The sequence below is a fragment of the Mesoplodon mirus genome, assembly GCF_964341445.2.
Source record: "Mesoplodon mirus genome assembly, chromosome: 2".
NCBI classification, from domain to species: domain Eukaryota; kingdom Metazoa; phylum Chordata; class Mammalia; order Artiodactyla; family Ziphiidae; genus Mesoplodon; species Mesoplodon mirus.
This window is the reverse complement of record NC_138977.1, coordinates 30375477-30394038: the sequence shown is the minus strand read 5'-3', so window position 1 is coordinate 30394038 and position 18562 is coordinate 30375477. Positions and strand designations below refer to the sequence as shown.

At 32.0% G+C, this 18562-nt stretch overlaps 1 protein-coding gene across 3 annotated transcripts in view; it reads right to left on the bottom strand.

Moving 5' to 3' along the window:
- Window positions 1-18562, bottom strand: part of FSTL5 (follistatin like 5) — a gene marked incomplete at both ends in the record, with an annotated part of 542883 nt that overhangs the window by 68704 nt on the left and 455617 nt on the right. For all 3 annotated transcript variants that reach the window (XM_082611409.1, XM_082611410.1, XM_082611411.1), the window contains one exon: window positions 9794-9912. In XM_082611409.1, coding sequence (XP_082467535.1) covers window positions 9794-9912 — 119 coding nt within the window. The remainder of the gene's footprint in view (window positions 1-9793; window positions 9913-18562) is intronic.

Sequence of the window (18562 nt, the reverse complement as noted above, 5' to 3'; positions counted from 1 at the left end):
CTTCTTTCAAATATGTTCTGTACTCTAGTTTCCTTAAGTAACAATAGAGAATATTTGCTTAAATGGTCCTTTCCAGCTATTGATTAATAGTCAAAATTAAGAGGACTACTTTAAGAAGACTGTTTGGATTAATTTACCTCGACACTTCTTCATTTGAAGCATCAAGGTAAACTAATCCAAATAGATTCATTTAAAATGAGTCATGTACCACAATATTCATTGCAGCTCTATTTACAATAGCCAGGACATGGTTGCAACCTAAGTGTCCATCAACAGATGAATGGATAAAGAAGATGTGGCACATTATATACAATGGAATATTATTCAGCCATAAAAAGAAAGGAAATTGAGTTATTTGTAGTGAGGTGGATGGACCTAGAGTCTGTCATACAGAGTGAAGTAAGTCAGAAAGAGAAAAACAAATTCCGTATGCTAACACATATATATGGAATCTAAAAAAGAAAATGGTTATGAAGAACCTAGGAGCAGGACGGGAATAAAGATGCAGACCTACTAGAGAATGGACTTGAGGACACAAGGATTGGGGAAGGGTAAGCTGGGACGAAGTGAGAGAGGGGCATGGACTTATATACATTACCAAATGTAAAATAGATAGCTAGTGGGAAGCAGCCACATAGCACAGGGAGATCAGCTTGGTGTTTTGTGGCCACCTAGAGGGGTGGGAGGGAGATGCAAGAGGGAGGAGATATGGGGATATATGTATATGTATAGCTGATTCACTGTGTTATAAAGCAGAAACTATCACACCATTGTAAAGCAATTCTACTCCAATAAAGATGTTAAAAATAAAATAAAATAAAGTGAATACTGCAAAAAAAAATAATAAATAAATAAATAAAATGTATTTTAAAAGGAAGCAATTTTGTTTTGATAGATTTCACTTCTCTATGTTCTGATCATATTACTAAAGAAAATACAGATTTTGAAATAAATAATACCAATGAAACAGATTATCAGGCAGGCAAAGAAATTACTTCTACAAGATAGGATTGAAGTTAAAACTTGAAGTTTAGTTTGGGGGGACCATAAACCACATTAACAAACTGTCATTAAACCTTTAAAGGACTTTCATGTAGATTCTATTCCTTGATTCTTTGAAAGCCTTATATTAAAATAGAGTAAATTAAATTATTTCTTATTGGTATATATCCGTAGGACACAAAGGAAACAAAGATAAACTTTTAAGGAAAAGGGTCAAACAATTTGAATGACATGGAATATCAGAAACTGTAAGTTCCCCTTTCTTTCTTTAAATTCATGAGTTTTGATAAAGCACATTTTACAGATTTCTCTTTTTGGGGACATTAGTTGAGGACCAAGAGAGGTTTTATTAATTACCTTTCTAAGAATGCGTTATGTAATCTCTTGCTCTGAATGGCTTATTCTGTCTTGTAACTTTTAAAAATGTTGACATACAGCATGAATTGAGGGAATTTTATGATTGTTGCATTCTCTATATTTGTTCAATAGAGTGTAACATCACTTAGGAATTGAACTTTTTTCATGAATTGAGGGAATTTTATGTTGTTGCATTCTCTATATTTGTACATCACTTAGGAATTGAACTTTTTTCTATGCAACATAATCTCACAATGAAGATGGCAGTCATTTTGATGGAGTTCTTCATCTTCTCATATTGTCCGGCAGAGGGCGCCTTACGTGGAAGGCAGGCTTAGTTGTTTTTTCAAGATTATTATGGACTGAAAAACATTCTCAAATGTGGTAGATTTATCTTCAAAAATTATAAGGCTCTAGAGAGGATAATTATACGCATGTGTACTTTTAAACTGTATTGTAATTCACACATTAATTTGTTCCACATAGGAACGCCTACACTGAGAATCATTACACTTTTTCAGGTCAACATTCTTTAAAAATTATTTTAGCTTGCTTTACGTCATTAACTAGTTAATTATTATTATTGCAAATGACCTTATATTCTCTTTCTTAAAGGTATGAAGTGAGCGGATTCTGGCCAAATAATTTATACACATAAGTATTTTGCTATGTTTGTATCAATTAATATAAAAACCATAAAACACACCAATTTTAAAATCATATCTTGTAAACCTTTAGAAATAAATGTTACATAAAAATAATTTACTCCTGTTCCTATCTTCTTTATAGGTAAGAAGACAGACCAAATTTACAATTTCTTTGCCCTTTTTATTTAAAACTATATATTTATTTTATTGCCTGCAGAATTACATTTTCTCTTGCCTCTTTTCACTGACAAATCTCATAGGGGTTCTGCCACACTATCCAGCTCAGAAATATCCTTGAGTAATAAAGTGAAGACAATATTGAATAAGAATTCACCAAAACTGCCTCTGTGATTTAGTTCAATGTAAATCCTTTATGTATGCAGATTATATAATCTGATATGCTATTTTTCTTTTGCATCTTTAAGCTTTCTAAATAATTTCAAAAGTAAACTATCAGACATAAGATGATATTTTGCAAAATTATATTCACAAATAACTATGCTGAAAGTTACATATTAAAGAGTGACTTTTTAAATGAAAATGATACTAGTATGTGGATTTTTAAATATGAGGAAAAAAAGGAGTTTTAATGGGCAAAAATTAGCAGCTTAAACAGTAATGGGATGAACAATAATTTTGAGGTTTGAGTTTTGTTTTCCTTGGGATTTTTATTATATAGTTGTATCTTAAATATAGATTTAAGAAATTTAGAAAACATATAACATCATTATATGATAAAGTATATGGAGAAATGCAAAACTGTTATTGCAAACGTTTAGCAATATTTAAAAAAATGTTATTCAAACATTTAATAAAATAAAATAAAGGCATTAATTTACTGTATTGTTTTCCTTCCTGCACAGCCTCTCAAATTATTCAAACTGAGATTAATGACCTATCTAAATATGAAAAAGATATTAAAAAATGATAAGCCTTCAGTATTAAATTACAATTTTGACAACTATTGTTGAAATATAAAATATAACCAATGAGAAATCAAGCAAGAGGTCAGTTAAATAGAAATTTTAAGAAAGAAAAGGAAAAGAAAAATAAGGACTAAGGTTTAAATAAATCAATAAAATCATAAATCTAATCCTCAATATAATTACAATTAATCTTGTTACAGTAACTTTTCAACATATTTAGAAAGAAGAAAATTTGGAAATTATCATTCTTCAGAGAGGAACATCACTAGAAAATATCTAATATTGATAATTCAAGAAATATCATTCCTGAGCACATTACTTAAAGTGATTAAATGTAATTGGTTGCATGAAGTCAGACTGGGGATAGTAAGGCACAGAGTAAGAAACGACTACTTCTGTATTATTTTATTTTTACCATGCTAATCTATTACCTTGAATAAGTCAACAGGTGCTTTTTTTGTGAATAAAACTCAATCTTAGACCAGAAACTGTAGTTTAAGAGCCATAGAAGCTAGATTTATGTGATTTTTGTAAGTCTCAAGTAAAATGGTTTTATGTTTAACGATATTTGTATGAATAATTTTTATGTTAAACTCTTCAATTTTACTCTTAAGAAGTTTCTCTTGAAATTCCAAATTACTATAAGTACATTTCTTTCTCAAGTACAGAAAATGTGCTCCTAGGTGTGTATAGTGAATCCTTATATTTCATTAAAAAAATGTGATGGCAAGAGATTGTTTGAGATACATACATAATTCTGGTCACATTTACCAGATAACTTGGCTGGTTCTTATTAATAATCTCTTAAAAACCTAATATGCTTTCTTAGATAAGATTACTTGGTCCAATTAATATGCTATACAACTCCATTAAGATGCTGTTGCATGATTTACATGCTCCCCGCGGCTATCCCCCTAATGTCAGCCTTGCCTACTTCAAGCGTAACAGAAGCACAATAAGAGAATTTCATGAGTGTGATTTTTAATGAAAGATTACAAAGCCCCTTTAAATCCAGGGCTTCAAAGACCAATTTCATAAATTTATTTCTTTTAAAATCAACAGCATAATCTTCTAAGGAATAGTTAGAGGTAGTTTGCATTACTCTCTTTAGGCAGCTCTTTGCAGGATATCACTGTAAGTGCAAAGGAAGCTCTTTGCAGGATATCATTGTAATGAAAGCTTAAATTTTTATCATTCTAGAACTCTTTGTAAGTTAAGCCATGTTTGAATAGAGACCCACTGAGAAAAGAATAAGTGGGGAAAAAATTCGATTACCTTTCTGAAATATACAGTGGTATTGAATTCAAAAGGTTGCTTGATGGCTTCATGGAGAAATGAATTGTCTGCATCATATAAAGCGGCTGGCGTTTTAACAATTATTTTTCTGGACAGAGTTTGGAGAAGTAGTAATTGGATTAGAAACAGAAGGAGCTGCTGAAAAGGGGGTTTGGAAGTATTAACAAGGAAATTGATAAATGCCCTTAAGGCTGCACTGCTTGAGAAGAGGGGAACGTCAGCAGAGAGAGAAGTGTGGACGCAGCAGAGAGAGCTGTGTTTCCCCATTTCTAATCTGTTTCAATTTCTTGATACCTGAGAATTCTGCACACTATGGACACAAACTCTTCTGATGTAAAACCTCCATTCTAATAGAGTACCAATCATATTGATTTATAAAGTCTAGGTAATTTTCTTATATGGAAATTCCAAGCCTAGAAAATAGACATTTTAGAGGTGATTCATATCAGAAACTATGATCCTCTGGAGTTAGCATCATTTAAGTTGCATTAAAACCAGTAACAGAATCTTTGCATCTTAAAATATAAGACCCGTGTATGTGGGACTTCCCTGGTGCTCCAGTGGTTAAGACTCTGTGCTCTCACTGCCACAGGCCCAAGCTTGATCCCTGGCTGGGGCACTAAAATCCCACAAGCCACGCAACATTGCCCCCCAACCAAAGTACACACACACACACACACACACACACATCTATATACTTAACACCCACGCATGATAAGATTTGTGTGATTTTTCTTTCAAGCTCTTCTAGTCCCCACGAAAGAATAAATAACACCATGGTATGTATGGAGAACAGCAGCTGGATCTTAACAAGCGAACAGAGAAGGAAGTGAAGTAAAAAAGCATTGAAGATTAAAAGAGTTGTGGATATGGTTGACCAAATACTTGAAAACCAAAAAGTGAAACAGTTGGTAAACTTGCAAAAGCCTAATAATTGAAACATTTTTCCAAACCCATTTTAGTTTGAGTTCTGAAGTTATAAGTCTGGGATAGAATCCTATTTGCTTGAAGTACATACTTACTGTATGTGACAAGATGAAATCATGTATACAACTAGGATAAATATAGCAAGAATCCTGTCTAGTTAGGCTGCATCACAAAAAAAGGAAAAACAATAGATGAAAGTATAAATAAAAGCATGTTCTATGAATCTTCAACCAACTCACTACCAAAAGCTGAAACCTGATGTAATCTGACATTGTACCAAAACTGAATTATTTAGAGCAAGCAAACAGCAACTTCTGAGAGATTTGATCAAAATTCTGTATTCTAAATATTTCAGGTTTTATCTAAACTTTACTAGCCAATGAGTTGTATTGGGAATTGCAATTCTCTTAATATCAACAGTGACTTTGAAAAATATTATTTTTATGTTTAATCCTTTTTTTGTGGGGAAAAAATGATGTGAAAAGACTCATTTCCACTACTCACAATCAAATGATTTATCTTCTAAAATTCAGAAGAACTAGCTTTCTTTTTTCTATAATAGAACTCTAAACTGTCTTAGACTGGGCATTTGAACAGTATATTTTGACTGTGTGATCTTGAATTAATAGACCCATGAGGTTATGTTTACCCTGAAACAATTCAGTGATTAATTATTTTATGAAACATTTTTCACAAGAACACTGTTTTGTGGGAATTGTAAAGTAAGGAGAGGTGAGGAGGGAATTAGATGTATACACCTTTAAATTCTGGCAATGCATAAAAGAATGAATAGCCTAAGGCTAAGCAATGGAGTTTTCCTTAAATTCATTTCACAAATGTTACTCGACTACTTGCCATGTGTAAGTACATTGGGAATAAAAATGCTAATCAAAGTCTTGACTAATAGAGGTAGTAAGATGTGGTGGGTTGTTTCCTATGTCAGCTTGACTATGACTAGGCTATGTCGCTCAGCTGTTGGTCAAGAACTAGTCTGATAGAGAATGGATAAACAAGACCTACTGTAAAGCACAGGGAACTATATTCAGTATCCTGGGATAAACCATAATGGAAAAGAATATGAAAAAGAATATATATATATATATATATGTATAACTGAATCACTTTGCTGTACAGCAGAAATTAATACAACATTGTAAATCAACTATACTTGAATAAAATAATAAAAAAAGAACTAGTCTGGATGTCATTGTGAAAGTATTTGTGGAGGTGATTAACATTTAAAATTAGTTGTCTTTATAGAGACACAGATGTAGAGAACAAACGTATGGACACTTAGTGGGGAAGGGTGGTGGTGGGATGAATTGGGAAATTCTGATTGACGTATATACACTATTATGTATAAAATAGATAACCAATGAGAACCTAATGTAGAGCACAGGGAACTCTACTTAATGCACTGTGGTGATCTAAATGGTAAGGAAATCTCAAAAAGAGAGGATATATGTATACGTATAACTGATTCACTTTGCTGTACAGCAGAAACTAACACAGCATTGTAAAGCAACTATACTCCAATAAAGATTAATTAAAAAGTAAATTAAATTGGTTAGCTTTAAGTAAGACAGATCATCCCCCGTAATGTAAGTAGGATTCATGCAATCAGCTTCAGGCCTTCAGATTTAAGAGTGAGGTTTCCCACGGAAGAAGGGATCCCGCCTTAAGCTTCCACACAGAAATCTGTTTGAGTTTCCAGTCTGCCTATAGATGTCAGACTCAATACCCCAGTGTTGACTTGTATCAGCACTCTGCTGGCCTAATCTGTGGATTTTGGATTCCAGAATTTCCTACTGCCTGGACTGCCCTACAGATTTCACACACTTGTGTGCCACTCCACCCACTAGTTCCGGAGACAATTCCTTAAAATAAGGAGATGGAGACAGACAGTGCTGGAGAGATATAGATCCAGATCCAGATCCAGACATGGATATAGATACTAATCCTATTGGTTCTGTTTCTCTGGAGAAAAATGTTCTCTTGACTCAACAACAACAATTCCCTCATGAAATTATTTTATAATTAGAAATGAAATCTAGTAGAATGTGGCACCAAATAGCTTACACACTCTGAAATGAACATCTTCTTGTACTTAAACAGAAATAAAATAGCTTCACATAAGAAACACATTTAATTCAACATTTATTCTCAAAGCATACTGCCGTCAATTTTTCTTTTTTTTCTACTGCTGTATACTTGTGTATCATGAAAGTGTCTGTGTATACATATTTCAATTATTTAAGCTTATCTCACGTTAAGGAATAACAAAATAACAAAGCAATATGAAGTAAAAGCTTATCTACTCTAGCCTTTATTTCATATATATGGGCTATAATAACTGCATGAAAAATATGTCTCTCTCTTTTGGTATAAACAAATGCCTGTATTCTGCATTTTACAATATAATCAGGATGTAGTTTTAGCCAATTATCCATTCTCTATATTATTCTTATTGCTTTAACAAATATATTGGTCAGCTAAAATGTATTTGTATTTTAATTTCAATTTGATAGTTTCTCTTGTCTTAAAAATACAAATCTAACTTTTCTTGTACTTTTTGCTTAGTTTTCCATTAGCATATAGAAATTTTTGTTTTATATAAGAATGCTAACTTTCTATCCTTATATTTCTTTTTATTTTGCAATATGAATTTCTAGCATAACCCCATGTGTAAGATGGCTATAAGATTTCCAAGGGCTATGATTTGAAAAATCTGATGCAGTCAATTACTAATAATCCTTGCCTTGTCATTGTTGTGGATAAGGGTTCTCAGGTTGAAGGAAATGAGTTAAGGCTGTCACCACCGATGTTTAGTTTCTATCTCCTCTTCAATTTTAATTTTTTATAGAAAAGTATACATAATTTATATATGTATGCATATAATTTCTCACTATATATATGCGTGTGCGCGTGTGTGTGTGTGTGTGTGTGTGTATATATATATATATATATATATATATAGAGAGAGAGAGAGAGAGAGAGAGAGAGAGAGAGAGAGAGACCTACTTTTTTAGGAGGAAGTCTAAGTAATCAAAAGTTTCAAAAAGAGACATTCAGGTAAGTAAACTTCACATCCCTATTTTCCAGACATGTCACAAAACTATCACATCAATTTTTCCTTGCTTTTTCAGCTTTAGATTCCAAATAGTTAGCCACAACACTGCCAATCCCATAGGAATCAGAAACACTCTTTTGTTAAATGATTTTGCTCTGATTTAAATAACTATTTTGGTGCCACATTTCCAATATCTGTGTGTTAGCCCAAATTTCTCATCCATAATATTTTTATAAAAATATACACATGCCATAAAATTGAATGACTTGCTTTATCAGAGGCAAATATTTATATTTTTATATGTGTTTCTTTACATACACACACACCTTATTCAAAATGGATTTAGTCAGCATTGATATCATCTGACTATAAAACAAAACAAAATTGCACGTACAATTTAAAGTGTTTTCATACTTGTTAAACTTATAGTTTAACAAAATGGTAATGGTTCTATTCCGTAATTTAGCCTTTAAGTGAAACATTTTTAAATTAAAAATAGTTTCTTTTGTTTTAAACACTCATAAACATATTGAGTTAAATTATTTCCTTTATTTAAAATAGGAGGTCATTAGATTGCTTTGTCCTACAGAGTGTCTGAGAGATGCTGGCCTATCTTATCTCACTCTCATATTTTTTTCCTTCTTCTCATTCTAGGACATGGCTTTAATTTGTAAATTGTTGTCTCCATAATTCAATATGTGACAACACTGGCTACTGGTAGGCTCAAAATAGGAGTTGAAAGTAAAGGATCTAAACCAGGCCATTAATATCTATTTTGCTCATACCTTGTCGCCATGCCTACCTTAAAATGAGTATCAAGACAGGGTTGCATTCTGAGGTCTACCAATATCTTACCTTATTTTGGGTGTCCGGTGCATGCCTGCACTTGTGTGGGAACACAAAGGTAACATGAGTACCTTTAGTATTACATATTTTGGTGTACACATATTTATGTGGAGATATACATAGCCATAGCAATATAAAATTAATTATTATTTCTTATTATCCTGCACAGAAGTACAGTCCCTAATATGTATAAGCAATACGCATTTTGTCATGTATTCTTCTATTTTCTGAAAGCTGAACAAAATTTTACAGAAAATAAATATTTCTGTTAAAGGTAAGTACATGTAAATAAATAAAGGTACATGAAAAAAATAAGATGTAGAATAAATGGGCATCAACATTTATAAAGCATCTAATATACCTCAACTTCCCATCAGATTATTTATAGGTTATTTTTTTTCATTATGTTAAAGTAACCATTGCCTGCCAAAATGGGAGACATTCTAAATTAAGGAATGGGTGAAGTTTTTATGCTGTGTTCAGTTTTGATATTTCACCTCTAGTGCCTTTATTTTAATTCCAAACAAGTCATTACGAATACACAATATATTATCTTCCTCTTTAAGTATAAAACCTGCATAGAGTAACAGACAATATCATAGTTTTAACACTGTCCTACCCACACGTCTCATATATGTGTAGATTTCATTGTATTTCCAAAATACAATTCTACTTAACAAAATTACTGTATAAAACTGTAAAGGAATTTTTAAAATACTTGCCTGAAATCCAAGGAGCTTTTCACTAGGCTTAATGTGCCTCTGAAATTCACATTCTATGGGTTGTATCACTTTGATTCCATCTTCATAAAAAACATAGAACATGTTCCCAATTCCCAGACCTTAGGAGTAAAAACACAAAAAAGTTCAAAATAAAATTATCAGAAACATTTACAACCAAAACTCAGTGCCCCTCACATTGCTGGTGAGAGATCAATTTGTGAAGTCCTATAATGCTAATAAAGCAAACCATGTGAGACCTTTACCATATGCCCAAGCAACTCTGCAATATTATGCAGACATTCTACTTCATCTCTCTGATCTGCAAGTCAGTGATTTCCTTAACATAATTCAAAAAATGTTTCATATATTTAAAAATAATTATAAATGGAGATAAACTCTTTGATACATAGATTATGTCTGCTACCATCCCTACTTAATTTAGGTGCTGATTAAGACATAAAAGTACTTTTTGAAGAATCATATGTATCCTATTTCTATTAGAGTTTCCTAAGGAAAATAAAATGGCATTCTTTGCAGGAATTTAGCTTATATAGAGACTTTTAGAAACAAACAGACCAAGTCCTCCAGATTTTGGAGAATATGTATTTTCCTAAAATAATGTTTGTAAATATAATCCTACTAGAGGTCTTACATATCAGTTTTCATATTGACAAAGTTTGGGGTCTATTTCTCCAGTTAAAAATTTGAATTAATTTAAGGTCTTGCAAAAATCTCATTTAAATCATACTTTTAATTACTTTTCACAGTATGGGTTTGGGTGTATGACATCTCAGAAATTCATCTCACTTATATTATACACCCACACCTCATGGATATGGGATGCTACAGATTAGACATCTGGAATGCCGTGGAGTTAACGGTGGTGGTCTGCACATGGGGACTTGTCACGTATGATTGCACACCTGTTCTCTTTGTTTCCTCTGCTTCTGCTTTGTTCCAACATGTCCAGACTAAGAGCATGTAGTTCTCCCTTTCCTGATCCTCACCTGAGTACCTCATCCAGGGGTACTGGTTTGCACAACCATATTTATTCAGTATAACTATACCACACATAATTCAGTGAGAGTCAACAGATAAACAATTATACTGAAATCTTGATAGTTTGAAAAGCAAAACAGTGTTCTTTAAAATGCTTAACTTTAAAAAAAATCTACTTTTAATTTTTACTTCAATTGAGGACAGCTGCAAGGCCCATGAAGTCAAGCCTGAGGATTACAATAAAAGTTTATTGATTTGTTAAAAAAAATTGTTTATTCAACTTAAGCCACATTTATTTTTGTTAAATATGTTCCTAGTTAATTTTAAAAGTCACCATCTATTCTTATGATTCAGAGGAAAATGTATTTGATCATAATTATCACTTTATTGCTGTTTATACAGAGTGAAATTATTTCTAATAATGCATATATATTTTAATGATCCAGATTATTTTGACACATCTTATTGTTTTATAAATATTTACAGTCCTCATATTTTAATACATGCAATCTTTATCAGTTAATTGTGCATTTTAATTCCAGAGTGCACAATGTTACAATGAGATATTCCAGAACAGTAGCAGAAGTAGCAAGAACTAAATTCAAGTTATGTTTTCATAAAATAAAATTTAAGAGTTATCAGCTACAATTTATAATTATAGCTTTGAATACAGAGGGATCAATTCCATACCAAAAGGATAAAACTTACAAAAATTGCTTATGCAAAAAACTGATTTGTATTAGCAAGCTTCTGTGTAAACATTGTCAGAAGGTTGATGTGTGCTATGTATCAGTGACTAGCAAATTAACAATACTGGTAGTTGAAACTTGGATCTGATTTTCAGTTGTGTCAGTTACATACAAAGCTAATAACATTTTTTAATGAACATCACTATATTCTCCTTCAGGTATGCACAATTCTGCTCCACAGTCAGGAGTCTGAATGTGTTTGAACTTGACAGCTACTCTAGGTCCAGACAGTTTGCAAAGTTTCTTGAAGTATTCCCTGCCCTTATTCCTATGGATATTTTTTATTGTTATTTTACTATATTCTGTGCACACTACAGTCAGTGGGATTCCATAGATGAAATTTCTTGAGCTGTATTTTCCTCTAAAACTCGCTTAATCCATCCAAATCACTTTCAAAACTGAAAGTCCATTTTCTTGCTTTTTAAAGTATGAGTTACATACACATCAGCATTTTTACAGAGTATAAGCTACTTTCCCAGTTACAAGTTATTGAGAAATACAGATAAAGTTAGGCAAGGTTTAGTTTGCTTTTGCATTTTATTGTTTTTGGTGGGAATATAACTCCCTAGTGTTTATGAAATAGCAATGCCAACAAATTATCATGTATAAATATGTTAAAATAACAAGATAAACTGAACACCTATGTATCAATCACTCCGCTATGAAATAAAACTTTATCTTCAGAGCCATCTATGTATTCCTCTCTTCCCTACCTACACGAGGGATATTTTGCATTTATTTTCTTGCTAGACATATTTTGTTCATCAATTACTACTTAGGTTTTAGCAGCAGAATTTATAATCTGAATATATGATGCAGATATATATCATTTTAAATTTGCTGCTATAATATTATAATTTATTTTGAATATACTAGGCATAGAATGATATGAATTACCTTATTCTTGAGATGTGGTAATTGAAAACACATGCTGATTTTCACTTTGGGGCGTTTGTTAGCTTAATCTGTATAGGAAGCAATAACATATCTGTGTATGTTCATTGTAACTATTAAGTTTCCATGCCCTAACCTTTATTTTGGTGTGGGAGAATATAACAAAGAGAGATAAACTTTATTTTCTTAATTCAGACAGCTCAGAGGTAAATCACGACTATAGAACTTATTGTTGTATCGTGGGATACATGTAATATCTGTGCTGTAATTTCTCCATCTCAAATTGGGAGATAATAATTAGATTTATGCAGCTATTGTAAGAAGTAAATGAGATAGACAAAGGAAAACATGTAGCAGAGTGACTTGAACTCTTACTATGAGTTCAAGAAATGTTAACTGTCTGTCTTTTTATGACTGACATTATGTCTTCTTTGAAACATCAGTGGAAAAAAAATGGTGAAATGGCACCTAACCAAAATGTGATTACTGTCCTGTTTTCCTCAAATTTACTCTGTGAGATATACTACTAGTACATTTCAGCTTTCTATGAGATTGAATTCTACGGATGTGTGAGCCTGCTAAAAGAGCAACTTGATTTTCTAGTAGAGCAGTTCTCAAAGTTGATCCTTTCAGAGGGTCTGCAAAGTCAAAACCATGTTCATAATAATGCTAAGATGTCATTTGCATTTTTCTCTCTCATTCTCACAAATTAGATGTTTCCAAATATGGAGTGTAGTTCTCAACAGGCTACTTGACATATGATGTTATGAGTGATATCAAAACAGTTCAATGCAGAAGCAAATACAGGAATCCAGCATCTTTTATTCAGCCAGATATTTTAAAAATTTGCAAAATGTACAACAGTGAGTCTCATTTTTTTAAAATATAACTTTACAAATAATGTGGTATTTATGCCTACATGTAATGGGTTATTTATTATGGTTATTTTAAACAAGTAAATAAATACGTATTTTAAAATACATATTTTAATTTTCTCTGTTTTAATTTCTTAAATGGTAAATACAAGTGGAGAGGAAACCCACATAAACAAAAGCTCTTGGAGTTGTCAATAATTTTGAGTCCCCCAAAGTCCGACAACCATGTAGGTTTCAATTACCATTCTCTCCTCATTGATGTTTTCTATTGCAGTTTATTACAAAAGCTCTTGACTTCAGTAAAAGCTTTACCACTCTAGTCACGGTAAAGATTAGGAGTATGTACTATTTTGTCTTTTTTCATCCCCTGTGAAGACAGACACAGGTACTTTGTCTTTTCCAGGTCGACTGTTAATCTAACAAAGTATAGTAGCACAAAAAAGTGATCCATAATTTGTTTTTTCTTTGTGAGCTCTTCTTCTTTGTTTTTCTTTCTATACTGAGAGGACATGGCAAGAATTACTTGCAGTCTCATAAGAGAGAAGTATTTCCCAGAGGGTTTTTCAACCAATACTGCACCTTTAAATACATGAGATGGACTGAGAAAAAAATGTACGTAATTCACATTCCTGTCTCAATCCTTTGAGGATTTCTACTCAAGAACAATAGTGTATTATGATAATATAGTTACCTTATGTATTATAAATTACATATATATTCCATAGTTTATATCAAGAATAATATTTGGTTAATGTGTGATTACTGGATGAATATTTAAGTCAATAACAAAAATATTTTGTGCTGATGTTTGCCTTCCTCTGACTTAAACCACCATTACTTTAGCATTTAAATTATGATCAATGGCAAATTATAATCCTACAAAGCACTGATTTGGTAACCAATCAAAGATAATTCAATGTTTGGTGTTAAAGTTGATTAGTTGTTGATTATTAGTTGATATTATATCATTCTTTTCCCTTTCAAGTGATCCTAAACTTACTCATATTTTTAATATAGAAGAAATCTTTTTTTTTTAGCTAAAGAAAAATATAGGCAAGAATAGATGGTCTATATTGCATCTCTCACCTTGAATAACTCAGCAGGGAGGGATTTTTGTTTCATGAATGTTCCCATTTTTGTATCTCTGTCTTTGGAATTAAAATCCTTTTCACACACATAGCAATACCAAACCATCACACCTCAATGAGATTTCTATGCTATGTTCAACTAAAATTAGACTGACTTCCTCTCTCATTCTTCTAGCAGATATTCTGGGAGTGATTGTGTTAAGCTCTTTATTAGCCACTATTAATCCAGGAAAGTGGGTACTGTCTGAACATTATATATATTGGTCAGAGTGATATTATCTAAAACCAGTCCTTTTAAGTCAGAATTCAGCTTCCTGAACTTCCAAAGATATGCTGAAAAACTTGAATGCAAATTTACGAGATTCATTTCACATTTAATAATTAACATAGCAAAGGTTATAACATAATAGAGTATTTGTCTGCTATGTAGTTAATATTAGGTGAAATCATATGTATAATTATAAATTACACATGTATATGTGTGTAATACATGCATATGTGTGTGTATACACATATATCTGAAAATGGTTATCTCTTGTCAGATTCATTTTTGACTTGAAAACAGGTTTATGAGATAATTTGAAGCGCTAAAATGTTGACATTTGTTTTCATCAGAGAAGGTAGGGAACTTGCAAATGAAAATATTGACAGCTTTCATCACTTTGGCAATGGCATTGCAGCCAGCCATTAGAAGGCGTGGTCTCTGCCTCACCCAATTATATGACACACTAAGTCTCATGAATTTAGAAGCCTTACCCTCTGAAAACTCTTTTTCATTTTAAGTATTTCACCAATATTATTGTGAGACAGTAATCTGGTCCTGAGAACCTTAGCAATTTTTTTACTCTAAAAATAATTATACAGGATGCTCAAGTAGCTCATTAAGCAGGTATGCATGCTCCTGTATTTCCAATGCTACCCGGCAGCATATAATGGTATGGACAACGAAATGTGAAAAATCTCAGGCTAAAGGAGTTAAGAGCTGACCTGTTTCCTATTATTCCTTTTTCCCCACTTTGGTGATATTATAGTTCACAAAGCTAATCAGATGATGTAATATGTAAACTTTTTTGCAAGATTTCACTGTAATGTCTACGGTGCCTGGTGTTGGTTGGTGTTAATTAGCCCAACTAATACAGAAATTTATTTGAACCATTTCTATACCATATTTATGTATGAATAGATTCATAAATATTAACAAAGAATAGAAGAGACAATTTTTACAAATATGGAAAATATCAATATACATATTTTTGCTTTCAAATCATTGGATGTCACATCAAGCCAGTATTTCCCAAAGTAGCTTCAGTTAAATATTGATTCTATAGGTATTCATCAAAATAATTTCATGTTATAATAAATTTAGAAAATTCTGTGTCATATAATGAACCACCCGACATCTCTCCTGAAAGTAGTATATTTAAAAGTTTAGCTTAATCCTGCAATGAATAAAATGTTTTAAGTTCCTTTAATTCAATGCTTATACAAACATTTATTATTGTTAGACTTTACAACATACACCCAAACTGTTGTCTACTAAATAAATACTAGGAAATACTTTATTATATTATATTTGATAACAAGATCATAAAAAATATTGTAGAAGAGACCCAATCCTACTGAATTTTTAATGTTGTATTTTGAAATCATATAGGTAGTAAAATTAGTTGACAATAAGAATGATTTAGCCCTTAATTTACTAGATTGAAAACATCTTTAGAGTAGATACTAGTTCTTATCTTTATATTTCCAGTGCTTTCAAAGTGTTCTACATACAGTAGGCTCTTTAAAATATTTGTCAGTAAATGAGTGAGATACTTCTTCTCTTTGAAAACATTGTATTTTTACACTCTTGCTAACTTGAATCACAGCTAGAAAAGAACTGAAAGGTGAACTCAGAAACAGAGGACACTGTTTCATGCTTAAATATCGTGTGATTAATAAGATAATATACACAAAATTCAGTAAAGTTGATTTAGCTCACAAAGTCCTGGGTAAGCCAGATTCTGAGGTATACATTTAAAAATAATTTTTCAGTTAAACAAAATTTTATAGATCTTACACTTGCATGTAAGTCATATGACATTATGAGAGGTATTATCATTTTAAACTCTCTTTCCATTGTTATTCATCTAAAAATGCTTGAAATTCTTCAATGGGTTCTCCCTGAGATAAATTTCTCTTGGCCATGGTAAGAAGACAAGCATACAAATAGAAAGCACTGCTAGAGTGGAAATAGAAATGGACCACAGAAAAATGTTGTTCATATTAGTTATTATCCTATCTTTTAAAAACAGAAGTGGAAAATTGCTTTGGAAACTTTCTTTATTATTTTAATTATTTTTTATGAAATAATTGTACACACAGTTGGGGTTCAGTGATTCCTCAAGCTGGTCTATTATCTCTGGCCACCATTATTATTACATGCAATCGTTTCTAATTGTAATGCCTTGCCGATAACTGTGGCATTATAAAAAGTAATTTACAGATTCCTATGAATCTGAGTCAAGTATATTATTTTCTCAAATGTATTATTTTAAATCTTTTTATTTCAAAAAACAAAGTGCTCTGATGATAACTGTACATGAAATAAAAGATTTTAAAACTTTCCCCCAAAACATTTCTTGTATAAGTCTTTAAATTATCTGCAAAATGTACTAAATAGCTATGATTTCTCAAGCACATATTCTGTGTCAAACAAAGTCATGAAGAGTAAGCACATCACTGATTGATGGAGAATAATTATTGAGAACATTCATCTTCAAAGACTAACAGAAGAAAAATTTAAATAAATAAAAATGATTTCATATAATGAATCTCAGTGTGATTTTAATTAATCTGCAGGTCTCCTATACTTTTAAGGGTTGTCTGAAGAATATTATATTATTATTACATATCAATGAGTATTATAAACTAATAATGTTAATGACTTTTATCAAGGTCAAATTATAAGGAAGAGTTGTTTCACATATTTTAAGGAGATATACACATCACAAATTTTCAAGTTGTGTCCCAAACTGTATTTCAAACATTGTTTTAGAAAAGTCTGGCTCAGAGAGGTAAAATGACTCATTCAAATTTTCCCAGCAATTAGCCAGCAAAGCTAGATCTGTGATACCCAGAGAAATATTTGTTTAATCTCAAGAAGGAAGAGAGTATAAAGAAATGTCTAACGCATATGTTAATCATGGCATATCTGTTTCAGTAATGATTGCATTTGTACGTTCAAATGTGAAATATCCAAGAGGAATAAAATGAGAAGGTAAAGTTACACTAGAACCTCTTTAGTAAACTGGAGTTTAAAGAAGCCTTTACAGGGGCTTCCCTGGTGGCGCAGTGGTTTAGAGTCCGCCTGCTGATGCAGGGGACGTGGGTTCATGCCCCGGTCCGGGAGGATCCCACATGCCGCGGAGCGGCTAGGCCCGTGAGCCATGGCTGCTGAGCCTGTGCATCCGGAGCCTGTGCTCCACAACAGGAGAGGCCACAGCAGTGAGAGGCCCGCGTACCGCAAAAACAAACAAACAAACAAACAAAAAAAACACTCTTAAAGAAGCCTTTACAAAAGATTTGAGGAGCAAGAAATACCAAGGACAAAAAAAATATAAAGTGTTATGTTCATCTTTTGGTAATTTTAATGGATCTAATATTCTAAGATACTTGGTACAGTATCTAGCACATTATAAGGGCTCAATAAATGTGTTCTGGTTACTGATATTGCTATTATTCTGCTTTAATAATTTTAGGAAGCTATAACTGGGGAAGAGAAAGTTTTTCTAGGATGGATCCTGAAGGCAGTTATTTTGGCCATTGCTTGCCAGGAGTGTAATGATGAGTTATCGATAGTTTTCTCCTAAGAATTTAACTAAAGCACTTGGGTTATTTGAATACCTGGGCAAACACATTCCTCTTGGCCTTTGTGACTAAGAAAAACAAAGACAATAATAAATGACCGTGGATGGCATTTATTAAGTGCAGACTATATTTAAGGAGTTGATAAAACAACCCTATTGAGAATTAACAACTACCCTTACTTTTGAGATGAGGAATTTGTGACATAGAAAAGCCCTAGGTTACATAGCAGTGCAGACTGGATTAGAATCCATGTCCTTCAAGTTTATAAACCATTTTCTTAAATAATTTATTATAGTCCCTTCATAAGGCAAT